This window comes from Symphodus melops (genome assembly GCF_947650265.1).
Source record: "Symphodus melops genome assembly, chromosome: 19".
In the NCBI taxonomy this organism is placed as follows: domain Eukaryota; kingdom Metazoa; phylum Chordata; class Actinopteri; order Labriformes; family Labridae; genus Symphodus; species Symphodus melops.
In genome coordinates this window covers 21,055,264-21,071,075 of record NC_136709.1, presented here as the reverse complement: position 1 = coordinate 21,071,075, position 15,812 = coordinate 21,055,264, and the positions used below count along the sequence as shown (strand labels likewise).

The 15,812-nt window shown below is 47.8% G+C and overlaps 1 protein-coding gene across 1 annotated transcript in view; it reads right to left on the bottom strand.

Annotated features, from left to right (window-relative positions):
• slc4a11 (solute carrier family 4 member 11) overlaps positions 1-14,561 on the bottom strand; it is a 73,569-nt gene extending 59,008 nt beyond the window's left edge. The window contains exon 1 of the mRNA XM_079369289.1: positions 14,318-14,561. Within this exon, the coding sequence (XP_079225415.1) occupies positions 14,318-14,354 (37 nt within the window). The 5' untranslated portion in view covers positions 14,355-14,561. The remainder of the gene's footprint in view (positions 1-14,317) is intronic.
• Positions 14,562-15,812: the final 1,251 nt, after the last annotated feature.

Sequence of the window (15,812 nt, the reverse complement as noted above, 5' to 3'; positions counted from 1 at the left end):
CTGAATCCCGTCAGCGCGAGCGCGAGCCATGACCTTCTGTGCACACATCACGGGAGGACTACAAGGTCAAAGCGGGAACACAGAGGACAAACGTGCGAGAAACACTCGGCGCCTGTTTTCACGTGATGTCGATGAAAGTGATGGAAAATACGATCACAAATCTGTATATTGTCTTTTATTTTGAAATGGACCGGACGCTCCGTGCACTTTCTTGTCTGACTTCCTGTCCGGGTGGATCTATGGCGTCCAGCCTGACGTGTGCGTAGCAGCGCTGCTTGCATGCTGTTGCTCATTGCATTACCATTAGGATAATTAACATTTCTTTGAGCGACTCATTTGCAATTCAGGCCGCTCCTGTCGACTGGCGTTGGACGCTCTGCATCCCCGCTAACTCAAATGAAACGCGTGCAGATGAGCCATATGGGTGATCACGTGGATGAGAGGAGGAGGAACAAACACATCTTCACATTACAATCGAAGTTTCTCTCCAGCTTTTAAAGACTTTCAGGTTCTCCACCCTCAGCTGTGTGTTTCATTTTGTCGAGGCCAGCCGTGCGAGCATCAATCTCTGGAGTGACATTTTGAAGAAAGAAAAGTCAGATCTCACTTCCTCAATATGGACTTGTAACTTTCCTTCCTCCCTTCAGACATGACGCATACAGTAATCCACCTCTCTTTGTTTAACTTCACCTTCGGGCTCCTGCTTCCTTCTCAGACTTTGTGACTCTGCAGCTTTAACAAACACACATGCTCATAATGACATCACATCTGAGAGTCATTGTGTGTTTCCTGACTTGAAGCTGCTAACTCTTACAGGCGGTTTACACAGTATCATGGCTGTCATTTCCTACGAGCTGATCCATGAACAAAAAGAAGCCACACTGTAGTTTGAGGTCCTGTATACAGCACAATGCATCACTTTGATTAGATATAACACTGCCTCCACGTGTTGGCCCTTCAAAATAAAATACTAGGGCCTGAATGATAAATCTGCCAGCTGATAGGCTTAGGGCCTAACCAGTGACCATCAGTATTGGCTAATTTATCACAGATATGAAATGACCAGTCAAACAGCATTTCATTTGAGAATCATGCAGAAACTGACGGGTGGATGTGCAACGCTTTGGACAAAAATATCTGCTAAACAAAATCGTGACTAGCGTGCGATGGACAGTCTCGACCTAACGACTCGTTCAGCAGTAAGTCCTATAAGCAGCAACGCACAAACGTGCCTCGGTATCTTTCGAAAAGAAAGGTTCATATTTGTGACAGTAAAGGTTGTAAGCTTCCAAAGTGTTGTCTTCATCCCCCTCCTGTTCTTTGATGATGACAAAGAAAACAACAAACTTCAGCGGAGGAACGCGTGGGAAGAAAACCTGCTTTCAGTTCCTCAGTGAGTCTCTGCAGAGCCTCACACCTACAGACCAGAGAAGTGTGTGTGCAGCCCTTTCATCATTGCCCAACATACATGACACAGTCGAGTTCACAAAGCCACAAGCAAAGCAGCAGACGGCGTGTCAGTACACGCCACACGACCTTCTGCAGAAAGAAGACGGCAGGAAGCTGCAGAAACCTCAATGACTCTGCTGCCAGTGTGGCTTCTGTGTCAGTTACCCCGGACCAGAGGGAACGCCAGCAACATCTGTTCCACAAAGACTTCTGCTACCTGAGACGCTCGTGTGAGACATCTGTCTCCCCCGTGGGCTACGACTCAAACACCGGCCGACCTTCTTCTCTGCTTTCAACTTCTTCTAGATCCTTCTCTTCTTAAAGGGGTAGGAACATGACCGTGGGAACAAGAAGAAGAAACATGTGCAGAGAGCACACTCAGGGAGCGTGTGAGTGATCTGGACGCCTCGGGGAAGGCTGAGATTGAGATGAAGCCCCGGAGGCGTGCGCGTGCACACATTAAATATGATTTACCACCTCTCTGCTAACAAGTCACAGCGAAGCGCCGCACGAGGAGCCAGTCCATCCCTGACATGGAGAGGACGCTGTTTCCAGGCAACACTCAGAAGCATCAGGAGAACTTTAAAGAAACTGATTTTATCCTCATGTGCGATCACAAGTCTCACAGGCAGATTCACTGGCCTTGTGTGGACGGAGGAGCGGCCTCGCCAGCGTCAAACAGGAATCTAAACAGATTTACACGATGACAGTGGAAGTGAAAACAAGAACTGATAACGTAGATCTGATCTGAACAGGTCGATTATTCAACTCAGCACCAGATTTGAACTTTAAAGTCACTCTTTGAACAAGTAGAACTAAATTCATCTGACTGGATTTCCTCCAGTGAGAGTTTAAGTTAAGGGGTAGGGTTGTAGTCAAGACCGTACTAACCGAGACCGAGACAGACCTGAGACCAGAGAGCTCCGAGACCGAGACCAAGACCCAGACATTTAGGAAATGAGACCGAGACCAAAACTATAAAAATCACTGTAAACTCCCTCACCTTACACGCCACTGACTTGTCACTGACTTAGTTATTATAACTCATTTTAGAAAGAAGCGTTTCCCTTCTCATCACAGTGATGACGTGGAAACGTCTCGATGCTTTCGGAGGGCAGATGAGGCCCGAGACAGGACTGAGTCAAGATGAGACCAAGACTTTCACAAAGAGTATTTTAAAACTGAAAAAATTGTTTAAAGTGTCAGGTGTTTTAATGAAGCGAAAGGGACGGACTGAGCTGGATCTACGAGCAGTCGTGGATGACTTTATAGGTAAGAGACACTCATTATTCTGACCCAGCACAGACACGGCACTGAGTGTTGAAACTGAGCCAAACCCTCCGATGTATTGCGGGCCGAAGACGCTGCCGGTGAGCACAGAACAGATGCCGGAGCCTCCAGGAGGGACAGACCTGAGATTTAAGGGAGAGGTGCGGCTGCAGAGATTTAAAAAGGCGCTCCTGCTGCGTTTGTGGGGGAATCTAAGCGGGCTGGGCCAGCAGCACGGCGGAGGAGGCCCGGCCTTCGCTTGACTAATTGTGCCTGCAGGCTCTTTTGGCGTTCGTCATCTCTGGAGCTGCGGTCGTTTGGAGAGCCCAGGCGAGGAGAGGGAATTCCTCTCCGCGGCGCGCTCAGGGCGCTCGTATACACGTTTTAAACAGCGGGTCCACGTTTGGATCCTACTCGTCTTCTTTTTAAAAGAAGGTCAGTCGGCGTGCTAATCACACACACGTTGTAAACGTGGATTTACAGCATGTGTTCACGTGGTGTTCCCCGAGAGGCAGAGATGCACACTGATCATCTGAGCGACCACGAGCACGAGCGTGCGTTCCCTCCGGCGTCCTCGCACAGTCCAAAAGGTTGTCGGATACTGAAAACATGCTGCGTTTTTTAAAAAGTTGCTGAAGGGATGTTAAACTGGATGCTGACTTTGAGCTGAAAAGTATCTTTTCATTATTTCTGGGTAAAATGATACACTCAGGAATTTAGAAGCAGTAACCCGCTTTTTAAAGAGCTTTTATTACGGTTGTAAAACTTTGACGACTTCTATAAAAGTCTGCCATGAAAGGCTAAAAATCTGGAAATATCTCCCGACGCACAACAACCGAAGGCCAAAGCACTCCTCACACCGTGCGTGTCCAATCAGGACGGGACAATCCCAGCTCTCGATCAAGTCTCCTCTGAAATCTCCGACACAGACGCTGAAGTCAGAAAAAGAAAGATGGCTGCTACAATGCTAACCAAAAACAGACACGCTACGAGCTGTGCTGCCCTGCGTGCTAAAACCTTCAGAAGAAGGCGGCGTGCTGCCATGGCGCTTCAGTCCATGTCCGCCATCGTGCCTCGGCCAGATCAGGGAACGTTAAGTATGCTGATTCCACTCGAGGCTTAACGAGTGAGCGCGAATTACTGCGACGCTCCGTACGTCGAATGGAGCGAGCGAAATGTCCAACGTGCCCTCCTCCTGTATCTCTCAGATCTTCAGCCTACATGGAGACAAACTTGAGCCTGAGAGCGTCTCTGGAGAAGCCGGCCATGACGGGACTCCTCTTTAATCTTGTCCTTGAAAAGCAGCCAAGAAAAAAAGAAAAAAAAAAAAGGACGGCGGGTTTGTTCAGGTCGGAAGCCACCCCGGCAGTCTTACAAGGAGGATTTGTGTTCCACTGTAACCCCCGAGCTGTTGAAAGCACATCAAGCCCACATCACTGAGCTGCGGTGTAAAGCCCAAAGTGGTTTGGATGATGTAATATGTGAGGAAACAAGATTTGGCTTTGATTCTCAAACTCATCATAACCTCACAAGGTCACAGAGCCTTTCATCCCGCGACATCAGGACAAGCCTCGACTCGTCTCTCAGCGCGCACACACACACACACGCACGCGCACACACACACACACACACACACAGCCCCGCTCTTCCAAACGTGGAATTCCTTTTCCTACACTCTCTTTAAACTCGTCTTAAAATGCAGCACCTAAAACACACATGCAGGTTGAAGGAGACTGTGAGCATTAACGGGTTCATCGTCATCAATCGAGGAAGTGAAAGAATTCCTTGTTTTATTTTTAACCACATTGATCTCATACTATTTTGTCCCTTCAGGTTCCCCGTAGATCCTCAGTGTCTCCCTGTAGTCTTTAAATGTCCCAGTGTGTGTCTCTTACAGCACTTAAAGAGACACATGTGTCCTTTAAGTCCTCTTTAAGCCACACGCAGAGCTCTGCTGGACACATTTTGAATGTATGCTTACGACCATGTAGTCCTTGAACATTTCAGTAAACCGAACCTGCCTGTACTGTACTTCACCGTGCATTAGAGGAATAAAAAAAACAACATGTTATTTGATGAATGCTTTTACTCAAAGGAATCTTGAATTGCTGTGAAAAGAATCATCTCCAGTCGTCGTCAGGTTTCCTTGAAGCAGATTAGTGAAAGCCTCAAGGACTTAAGGAGCTACATATTTCTGTGTTTACGGTGACGAGCGACAGGTGAAGGAGAAGAAACACCAACAATGACTGTGTCCACAGATGTCAGTTAAAGGGAGAAGGTCTCAGTGGAGGATGTTTTATGAGACGCTGCAGTGAAGGGACTTGCACGTCGCCTCGGCGTCCGTCCTCCTCGTTTGCACGCCGACACATACAGGTCCGGCTTCTTCTTCATCTCAATGCAAGTCCTTGTTTGATGAAGGGGAAGAGCTGCTGGCTCCGCCGCAGACAGCCGAGTCCCCGGGCTGCTGTCTGACGTTGATGATGTCAGAGCCGAGCCTGGACCGCGCTCTGGCTACGAGCGAGCTGTCTGGCAAACAGGTGGAGGAGAGGGAGCGTGTGCACTCAGCCATATGCTGCCATGCGCTGTGTGTGGGATTGTGTTAAACATGGATTCACACACCTTCATGTGCCAGTGTGTGTCATTTTATTTATATTATCTTCAAGGGAAAATGTAATTTATTTTACACACTTAAAACACTGAGGATGAAGCTGACCAGAGTTTGAACCCGTTGGGCTTTTAAAAGCACATTTTGATGAATACACAGAGCTTTTTATTTTTCATTGAACCACAACAGAACAACAACATCGACACTTTCAGTTCAGATACTTTGTGGAGAAACCCAGAGGTACGAATCAAATTTTCTCTCTGCATGTTGAAACTACAGATTGTAAATATGAATTCCTGAATCCAGAGTGACGTCACCCGTCTGTCCCTGCAGGGGGCGCTGGAGGCTCATCAGCAGCAGCCGCCACGCTGGAAATGCTGTCTCAGGCTAACTTTGAGTCAAGCTAACGAGCTGGAGCTGAGGCGGATTTTAAGCCTCCTGACAAACCGTTAGACGGCGCCCACCTGTCAATCAGCTCAGCTACAAACCTGACTATGGATAACATGTAACGTTCATAAAATCAAAACCCCGAACAGCAAGTCATCCAGAGCTTCTTCAGGTCGAAGAGCTCTCTCTTTTTGCAACAGTCAAAAGCTGAATCAATGCAATCAAAAGAAACATGTCTCTAAATACTGCTCTCTTTTTTTTTTTTTTTTGGAAATGGCTGCTGCAAAAATCTGGCATTTTGAGTTTGCAAAGATCCTTTGAAAAAAAAAGAAGAAAAAAAAAAGCTTGTGGAATCCTGGAGGTTACTGATAAACAATTTTGTCAGAGAACATGACAGAAAGCAGCTTTAGGCAAAGAAGCAGCAAAGCACAGAGTCACGGGCAAACCCCGGCCAAAACATTTCACACAGCACAGCAACTGCCTCAGCTTTTCACCGCAATATTTCATACTGTGAGGACATATGGCCGTGCAACAGGTCCCAACAAAGGAACAGTTGTGAGTCAAGTCTTTCAGTCAGGCAGGAATTGTCTCTGTGAGAATTTAGATTTGTGCAGAAAAAGTCAGTCCTGTAGCATGTTTATTATGTTTCCTTCTCTTGGTGTGTGTGTGTGTGTGTGTGTGTGTGTGTGTGTGTGTCTGTGGGCTGAAGAGCTCACAGACGGCTGCAGCTGTTCCACCTGAGAGCGACTGTTAGTTAAAGCGAGCTGACCACAGCGAGTCCACAGATGAATCAGGTTCTGTCTGCGGCGGGGAGAGACCAAGCGTCGTGACTTAGGTTAGCGCAGGAACACGCTCCCAATTTACAGCCGTCCACCCCCGGTGCTCCCCCCCCCCCCCCCCCCCCCCTCCCTCCCCCCCCCTCCCTCATCTTTTTTTTGTCTCTCTTTCCTCCATCTATTTCTGAATTCATTTTTCATATTTCTGCCTCCTGTCTGCGTCTCCAGCAGTCACACACAGGTTTGGGATTATGCTCAGGTGCTGCAGCAGGGATGCTCCACTGCTCGTGTGTGTTTATAGAGAACAAGCGAGTAAGTGGATGAGCCAGGCGGTGAGTGAGGGTGTAGTTGTTCACTGCACGCACGCGCACCAACTGCTCGCTGGATAAATCGCCTCGATTTTTTGTGGAAGGCAGCGGGAGGGAAAAAAAAAAGAAAAAAAAAAAAAGCCAGAGCTGGGGGATTCCTGCTAATTGCTTGCACATTCCCCTCTTCCTCCGGCTCGATTAAAGCCAGCCACCATCTCCCTTTCATGTCTCCGTCCTCTACTGTAGGCAGCTCCAGCCTGCACCCCCATCCCATGACATATCTCACTTTTTTCCCCACTTGTGGTCTTCCCTCACAGAACCACACACACACACACACACACACACACACACACACATAAGATAATCAGTGTGAGGCGGCAGATGAGAAAACGCAGGCGCAAAGTCTCGTTTCCTGTCTGAGTGAGAGAGCTCGTCACGCTGCACGTGTTGACTCTGCACGCCGTCCAGGAGCATGCACAGGAGGTGACATGTGGAACGAGACACAACACGGAGCGTGATCTCCGAACGAGCCTTTCAGCTGAGTCTTCAAACCTTTTTTAATATGCAGGGGCCCCCGGTGGAAATCAAACCGCTCACCTCAGCAGAGTCACTGCCCTGCCCGCTTACCGCCGTGTCCCGCACCACACACACAATTTTAATGAAGCTCCGTGTGCCAACCTCGATCTCCATCTTACGTCTTGGAGGCTGTAGCTGTCTTGTTTCAGCATGTGAACTGTGCCAGCGCGTACGTCTATATTTACACTTTCAAAACCCCAAACTAAGATCATCTTGCCCAGAACTACCAGAACACGCTACAAGGACACAGAGGTCATTTTACACAGAGCGACGAAGCGGTGCAAAACGCAGCTCAAAGACACGCCACACATGCTACGGGTGCTCGACCCCCCCCCCCCTCCATGCATCAGCTGCATGAAAACAAAAGCCTGGCATGAATAACCTCAGTCTAACAGGAAGGAGAGAACATCAGCAGATCTCGTGGTAAAAACAAGATGTAACTGGTTCCCACAGCAGGTCGGATCTGAACAGGGGTACGAGCGTGTTTGTGCGTCTGTGAGATCGTAAAAAGTACAAGTCAGCAATATTTGTGATGCGAGAGACGATGTGATTGCTGTTCAGAGGGAATACCTCTGCAGATGCAGCTCGCTGTCAAAACATTGTTAGTAAAACTAAAAAAAGCCTCTGAATGTTTCTAATAAGCTCCAGCAGCAGAAAGCTGCTCAAACTAGGATCAATGTTGGAGATGAAACATGGAGAGAGGTTAGAACGCAGAAAGCTTTACAGACCCATGCAGAGCTGGCTAAACACTGAAGCTACAGTGTCCACCACATGCAGAGCTGGCTAAACACTGAAGCTACAGTGTCCACCACATGCAGAGCTGGCTAAACACTGAAGCTACAGTGTCCACCACATGCAGAGCTGGCTAAACACTGAAGCTACAGTGTCCACCACATGCAGAGCTGGCTAAACACTGAAGCTACAGTGTCCACCACATGCAGAGCTGGCTAAACACTGAAGCTACAGTGTCCACCACACGCAGAGCTGTGTGAGAGAGGAGGGGGCGGAGCCAGAGAGCTCTCTGCAATGATTACAGTTTAGACTGCAGTACTCATTTTAAACACTAGGGGGCTAGGGTTAGAATGAATTACAGATTGTTCCTTTAACTTTAAAAAGCAACAAAAAGATAAAGCTTAATTCATTTCATGTTTCCTTGTTCTGAAATACCTTTTTGCTCCATCCCTCAGCCCTACCGCCATTTTGTTTAGCGAAACATGATATTTCATTTCAGCCACGTAAAAAGGGAAGCTTTACAATTAAGCTTTGGGAATTCATTGACACGGCCAACCACAGACATCTTGGGATAATTACTATGTTGATGAGAGGTTGCTGTGGGGGGAGGGAGAGGGGGGGGGGAGCGGCGGATCGCCGTGTGTCGACCACTCTCTGCTTCTGTTGCTTTTTAAATTAAATTCACTGCAAAGGAGAGAGTGCACGGTGCAGGACAATTTGTTCTGTGCAGGCAATACTCTGCAGCCTGAGCAGAGCATGCACGAGCAATATTAAAATAGGAAGTGAGAGAGATGGCTCGCTCGCACACGCGCCGCTTCCTGTGCTGTAACCTGTAGAGAGGGCTTTCATCGTCAGAGGATGGGTGTGTATACGCTAGCAGGAGGCGGCGAACTGGGGCTTAATTATATAACGGCAAACCACAGCGGCATGACATGACCAGACACAGAGGAGGACCACCAACGCTGCGTGTGCTTCTCTTCTTCTAAACATGTGCATGTACATCCGTGTGTGGGTACGAGCGAGCAGCGTCGGAGATTACATGCATGTCCGCGAGCCCGCGTGCGTTTAAGTCCTGCTTCTGGAGACGACAATCTGCTTTGTCTCCCCTCAGAGTTAAAAGCATCTATTGTGTTTCCAACAAGATTAAGACATGACCTCGCTGTGAGGTGGAATTAAGAGCGGACCAAATCTACACTAAAAGGCCCCATCAGGTCATCTTCTCGTCTCTCCTCTCATTTTCGGACCCTCTAAAAAGCACTTATATAAGAATGAATTCAAACATGTAAATCTGAGGCTCAAAACAAAGCAGGCGAGGATGAAGGCCACCGGAGCAAAACACAAGCTACAAGTTCAACAGCTAAGGAAAACAAACTCCCCGTTAATCGATGATAAGTGTGATGCTTTGATTACTGCTCGTTGTTGCAGGATGCAGCACTCTCTCTATGTGAGCATCTCGACTGTTCACCACACGAGCTTCATTTTCACTCCTGCTAAAGAAAGACGATCGTTGCATTTTGGTGCAAAGTGTCAAAAAGCTGCGTCACAGAGAAGCTGACATGAGCGGCGTCACCTGTGCAGCCGAGTGTGCAGCTTCAACAAACAGAGATTTTTGTTTGCTATTCAGGTGGTCGACGCAACATGTTTTCCGATATGCGCTCTCTGTCCGCTGGTGGGAGTCTGCTCACCTGCGTGTGTGCGCGTGTGTGTGTGTGTGTGCACATATCTGAACCGTGTCGAGATAGAAATCGTGTAAATACGATAAACATAAGGCTCGTTAAAAACAGGACTGAGGTACAGACCTGTGCTATATGAACGATGCCCTTGACTGACTTCTGTCGTGTTGTTCTGTTGTTGACCTTCATAATGGGCTGGGGGGGGGGGGGGGGGGGGGCTCTTCCAGCCTCTAGTGGACAGTGGAGGAACTGCAGTTTGTGTGCACTCCTCTTCTTTCACCACTGCTGGATGTTTTCAGTCACGATCACATCTTGTTTCCGTCTCCCTTCACCCGTACCCGTCTGTAAACTGTGACCAGCTCCTCTTGATTTAAGCCGCACGAGGTGATTAAACAGATCGGTGTTCTAATAAAAGGAGATAGTTCATCCTCGCAGCACCAGCTCTGAGGCCGACTCCACTGCTGGCTACATGACAGGACGTGTTCTCATCACACTTTGAGCACTGCAGGCCCGATTATGTAAAGAAAACAAGTCTCACTCTGCTGAAGACAGTCCCAAAACATTTCAATATTCCACCTTCTTTTTTCACCCATAATACACCTGTCTCTGTGTGTGTGTGTGTGTGTGTGTGTGTGTGTGTGTGTGGTCGTCTTCCTTCTGTGTTCCTTGAACTGTGCATGATGAGTGTCTATGTTGACACATCTACATAATTGTTACGCGTGTGTAAACCAACAAATTATGGAGATGGAATGAGTTGTGTGTATAATTACGTGCTGTGTGTAGGGACAGTATCTGTGACACAGTTGGTGTGTGTGTGTGTGTGTGTGTGTGTGTGTGTGTGTGTGAGCAGATTAATTTGTCCAAAAAATGCTGATGTGTGAATTCGCCTGTGCGTCTGTGGCTGTCCTGTCGTGTCTTGCATGGAAGTGTTTTTTTGTGAGATTTCAGCTCTGATGTGAATTTAGTGTGTGTGTGTGTGTGTGTGTGTGTGTGTGTTTGTGCTACTGTATAATAATTTGTGTGCGTGTCTGCGTGTGTCTCTCCTCTGCCCAGATGGCTGTGCTCGGAGGCTGGAAGCTTCTGAGATCTGTTGCCAGCGGTGAATACTGATCAGAGATCACTGTCACATCTACAGGACACACACACACACACACACACACACACACACACACACACACACACACACAGGAACACGTCATCCATCTTCTCTCGCACACACCTCCACTTCTACATGGTCGAACTACTAATTCACACGTCCACTATGTGTCCTCCATGCTGAGATTAGGCGGCCCTGCAGGTCCCTGCTGCAGCTCTGATTACCTGCCTGTCTGTCACACCTGAAGATTGACACCACGCGGTCAAGACGCCGGGATCCTTCTGTTTTATGCTGCAATTATGATATTCAATCAGAATTGTTTTATTTTATTTAGAAAGGCGGGAAGAAATGTTGATTAACCTCTTCTGTCTTTGTTTTTTTTTTCGACCCAACAATTCATCTATAAATTGAGAAAATCATTTTTGACGAATCTTCCGGAAACTTCCGGGTGAATAATGTCGGGAGAGGCTTCTCATTCTACGATGAAAACTTAAAGCATAGTCACAAAACATTCAGTGCAGCGTTGTGCTTTGCAAAGTCAGCATCTGTTTTATCTGAAAGCCCCCTTTGAGGGACTTTTATTTTGTGGTTTTTGGCGCCCCCTGTGGCCACAGCGCGACATCGCATCTCTTTGCTGATCTTGTTAATGTGCGAGCGTTCGTAACAAAAATCTTATCTTGCTTTCATGTGAAAATATAAAAGGAAGCTGTTCATTGATCTGGACTGTTTTTTATGACTTATGACGAGAGAACAATAAATATTTAAAATCAGTGAAACAATCTTACTGGCGCTTCAAATCCATCATCCAATCATCTTCAATGTTTTCCTTCTTTGGCCACAAAAATAAAATGAGAATGAATCACAATGCACCTTGTCGTGTATTTCTTCACCTGTTATTTTAATACTGTATGTTTGAAGCCAGAGAATTCCTCATCTTGTCTCGATGAACTTTGACGTGACTTGTCGTAACGGCCGCCATGACAAACACATCATGTTCATGGTTGCCGTGAAAACGACGCCTGACAGGTCAAACACTGCTCCGTAAGGAAGCGTGAGCTGAGCTGCCGAATCGAGACGGCAGCACAATAAATAATCATTAACATCAAGGGAGAAATCTTCACTGAAGTCAGGTTTAAACACGTCAGAGTCACTTCACTAAGTTTACTGACAGAGCAGGAAGTCCTTAATCCTGCCCACAAACAAAAACACAAAAACTAAAATCTCCTCTCTGGAGAAAATTACGACGCGTTCAGATCCAACAATCAAATTAAAAGCTCAGAGTCAATCCTCAGTGATATCACCATCATAGTTGAAGCACTCTGTGCAAATGTTCCCACAGTGATGCAGCGATTGAAGGAACTTCACCTCAGTGTTAATACAGAGACTCGCTGCAGCATCATTACACGACGTAATCATATGGCGGCGCTCGCTGGTAATTTACAGCTCCATAAAGTGAATCCCATATCTCCTGACCTCCTCCCACGGCGCCAGCTGCTCCTTCACCTGTCAGCAGGTTGCTGCTGCTAATGACACGATCTGGAAGATTGCCTGCAATATGCTGCAATAAGGCTTCGCTAATCCACACAGGCGACGACAGCGGTGAAAACAGCTTCCGTGACGCGTGACGTGTGACGCGTGTGCGGGCAGCTTCGTGGGGAAAAAATCACATCGGACAACATGTTCCTGTAACGTACGCTGTAAAGGTGCTGCACACTGAACCTCGTGTTCAAGTCCGGAGGGCAGTGAAGTGAGTTTGGAAAACAAGAAATCGAATCCTCTGGCAAAGTAATTGTTGAGTCACCGCCGCTGATCAATAACTGCATCAAATTCCTGCAGATATATTTTGGCCTTTTTTTTCTCCTCTCTCTCCGCTCCAGGGCAGCAGAAGCTTCATAAAACCAAGGTTAAATCACACCATGCAGAAATGATGGGATGGAAATCAAAGAGCCACTAAAACACGACTGGATCGGATTTTTTTATTTTTATTTTTTATAATCAGCATGTTCATATCTCATCCTGTCCTCTGATTGGTTACAAGCCTTTCGAATTCCTCCCTGATCACGGAAACAAATTGTTTTGCTGCAGGGATCAGACCTGTCCTCTCTGCTTCTAATCAGCTCCGAGCAAATGAATACAAATGACTCTTGAGGGGATGAGCCACAGCAGTGTCCATCACACCCCAACACAGTGTAGTTAGTGTGCATGGTGCATGACACGCACACACACGCACACACACACACACACACACACACACTTTCACAATTCTGAACTCTGACAGTTGGAGGTAAACAAAAATCTCATCAACACTGATACAGTCTCACACACACTGAGGTTGTGTACTACAAACACACACACACAGAAAAACACACGATTAAAAGATCAGATGGTGTTTCTGTGCTCAAGTCGTTCCCATGAAACGAGCTTTTTAAACAAACACACACACACACACACACACACACACACACACACACACTCTGCCTTCTCAGACAGAATGTAAGTGAGGAGGCAGCCGCATCACACCTTCCGACGGGCGCCGCTCTCTCAGAGGACTTTGGGTGAAGGGGGAAGTCACCGCTCTCCTGCGGCTCTCATCAACACTAATCTGTCTTCCTCCATCTCTCATGCACGCACACACACACACGCACACATGCACACACGCACACACACACACACACACGCACGCAGAAAAGCCAAAAAATGGAAGTACACTTCTTTTTCCCTCCATTTTTCATGCATAGAAACACACGTGCAAACACACAAATACACACACACACACACACTGTTCCGTGTGCCGTGGTTATCTCCCCTCCTCTGTCATAGTGAGCGCTTGCACGAGCGGCGTCAGTGCAACACATGAGAAAGTGCATTACGAGCCCGGGCTTTCTCTGCATTCCAGCTGTCTCTGCTCGACAGGTAAACTCGCTCTCTCTCTTTTTTTTTTTTTTTCCTCCCTCTTTTTTTTTTTTTTTTTTGATGCAACAGTGTTTCAAGGTTCAGTTTCTTAACTGGAGGAAACACAATGCAGGAACCCTTGTGTGGTGTCGCATACCAGACATCAACAAGAGGAGGAAGAAGGAAAAAGAAAAACGTCAAATGCGTGTGTGTGTAAAAAAAAAAAAAAACGGGCAAAAAAACATCTGCATTTTTGAGAGCCCAACATTGCTTCCAGGACCCCTCCTCCTCTGGAAAAAAATAAAAACAGGATTTCTGTCACAAACAGAACATTGCCTAAGTACACAGAAAGAGCAAACACACAAGTATGTACAGTGGAAGACATGCACAGCCTCACATCTGCTGTCCCTCAGAGTGCAAGTGGAGGTGTGCTCAGATGTTATGCACACAGAGGGGTTCTCAGGTTTCACTAGGTAGGGAACCCCAAGGTTCTCCCAGTGAGCGCTGTGTCGTGCTCAGCTGAGGAGCAGATCTCCGAGCTTGGATTCACTTACCCGAAGGCACGAAATGAAGGACTTTGTTGGTCTCCATGGCTGAGCAAGTGGTGGCAAACGCACACTTCCTCTCTCCAACCGCCTTTCCAACCCCCCCCAAGTCAACCCATCATGGTTGTGTTATCCTGTGCTGATGAGTGTGAGATCACCTCTGCTCCCTGGCTCTGCTCTGTTTCTGACTGCCTCTCAGACACATGCAGTGACTCAGCCCCGCGCTGCCTGCCTGCCCGCTCACTCCCGCCACGCTGGGTCCTAGAGCCTTCTGCTTTCCTGCTCCGCGATACACCATCCCAGCTCACGAAGGCAGCAGCCTATAGCAGGGCAGCGTGCGGCCGGCGAGGGCGCACGTCAAGACACACCCCCCCCGAAAAACAGCACATGCAACACGTCCTCCTGCTGGAGCTGCACCGACCCTTAAACTCATCAGTGACATGAATCTAAAAGCATGATCTCTGTCATGGTACGTACAGCCGTGCTGTTGTGCTGCTTATTGTGAGCCTGCTGCTTCACTGAAGCTTCAAATGGATCACTGCCATTTCTCAGCTGGTCGTGGACTCAACCCCCAACTCCTGCAGCAACATGTTCCATGTGTCCTTGGGCAAGGCACTTGACCCTAAGTTGTTCCCGCTGCTTTGTCGGGAACAACAAACTTTTTGCACGCACGTCACTTTTCCCCTCACAGAACAAAACCAACAAACAACAAAATCACTTTCTCTGCACCGTTTCAGCCACGCAAGCAAAGGTACAATTTCCAGATACTTTTCAAGAGCTGCTGATCTGTTGTTCTACACGTTCTTTGTATAATGCCCTTGAGTTAGCGGTCACATATTCTCTTTTATCTCAACTGTTTGAAAAGAGTCTCAGAGCTACATGTGTGTGAAGCTTCCTGCCAGAAGTCACTCCCATCCTGTGTGTGATCACGCCGACAAACCGACAGCTCGTTGGCACTCGCTCTTCTATTCTTCTTCTGTCCGTTCAGCTCAAAACTAACTTCCCCGAGGGGACAATAAAGTGTGTCGCATCGTATCCCCAGGTGCTTGTTTGCGTACAGGTAACCATGGCGACTGAAACCAAGCTTGTCATATTGTAGTCCGAGCTGAAGGATACTGAGGAGCAGGTAAAACTGCCGACCGAGTCTTCTTCCTTCTTTCTCCTGCACAATCTTTTAAACGGGAATGATTTCGGAAATGTTGTGAAAGCAGGAAGTGGTGCTACCCAGCCGTCCAATCACAGGGCTAGGGCTGTTTCAGATCGACTACTATTAAAACTGAAGGCAACGCTCTCGATTTAAATCGCTCTATGATCTACGTTTCATGCGTCACCTTCGGCCATGAGCTGTGAGGTCGGCTGGGCTTGGCCTCAGAGGGAGGAGCCAGCTGATTAAGACGCCTCAGGAGGTCTCACGGAGGCCTCCAACTGGGAGGAGACCCGAAACCCAGAATGTTCCTTGGGATCCCCGAGGAGGAGCTGGACGAGGATGCTGGGCAGAGCGGCG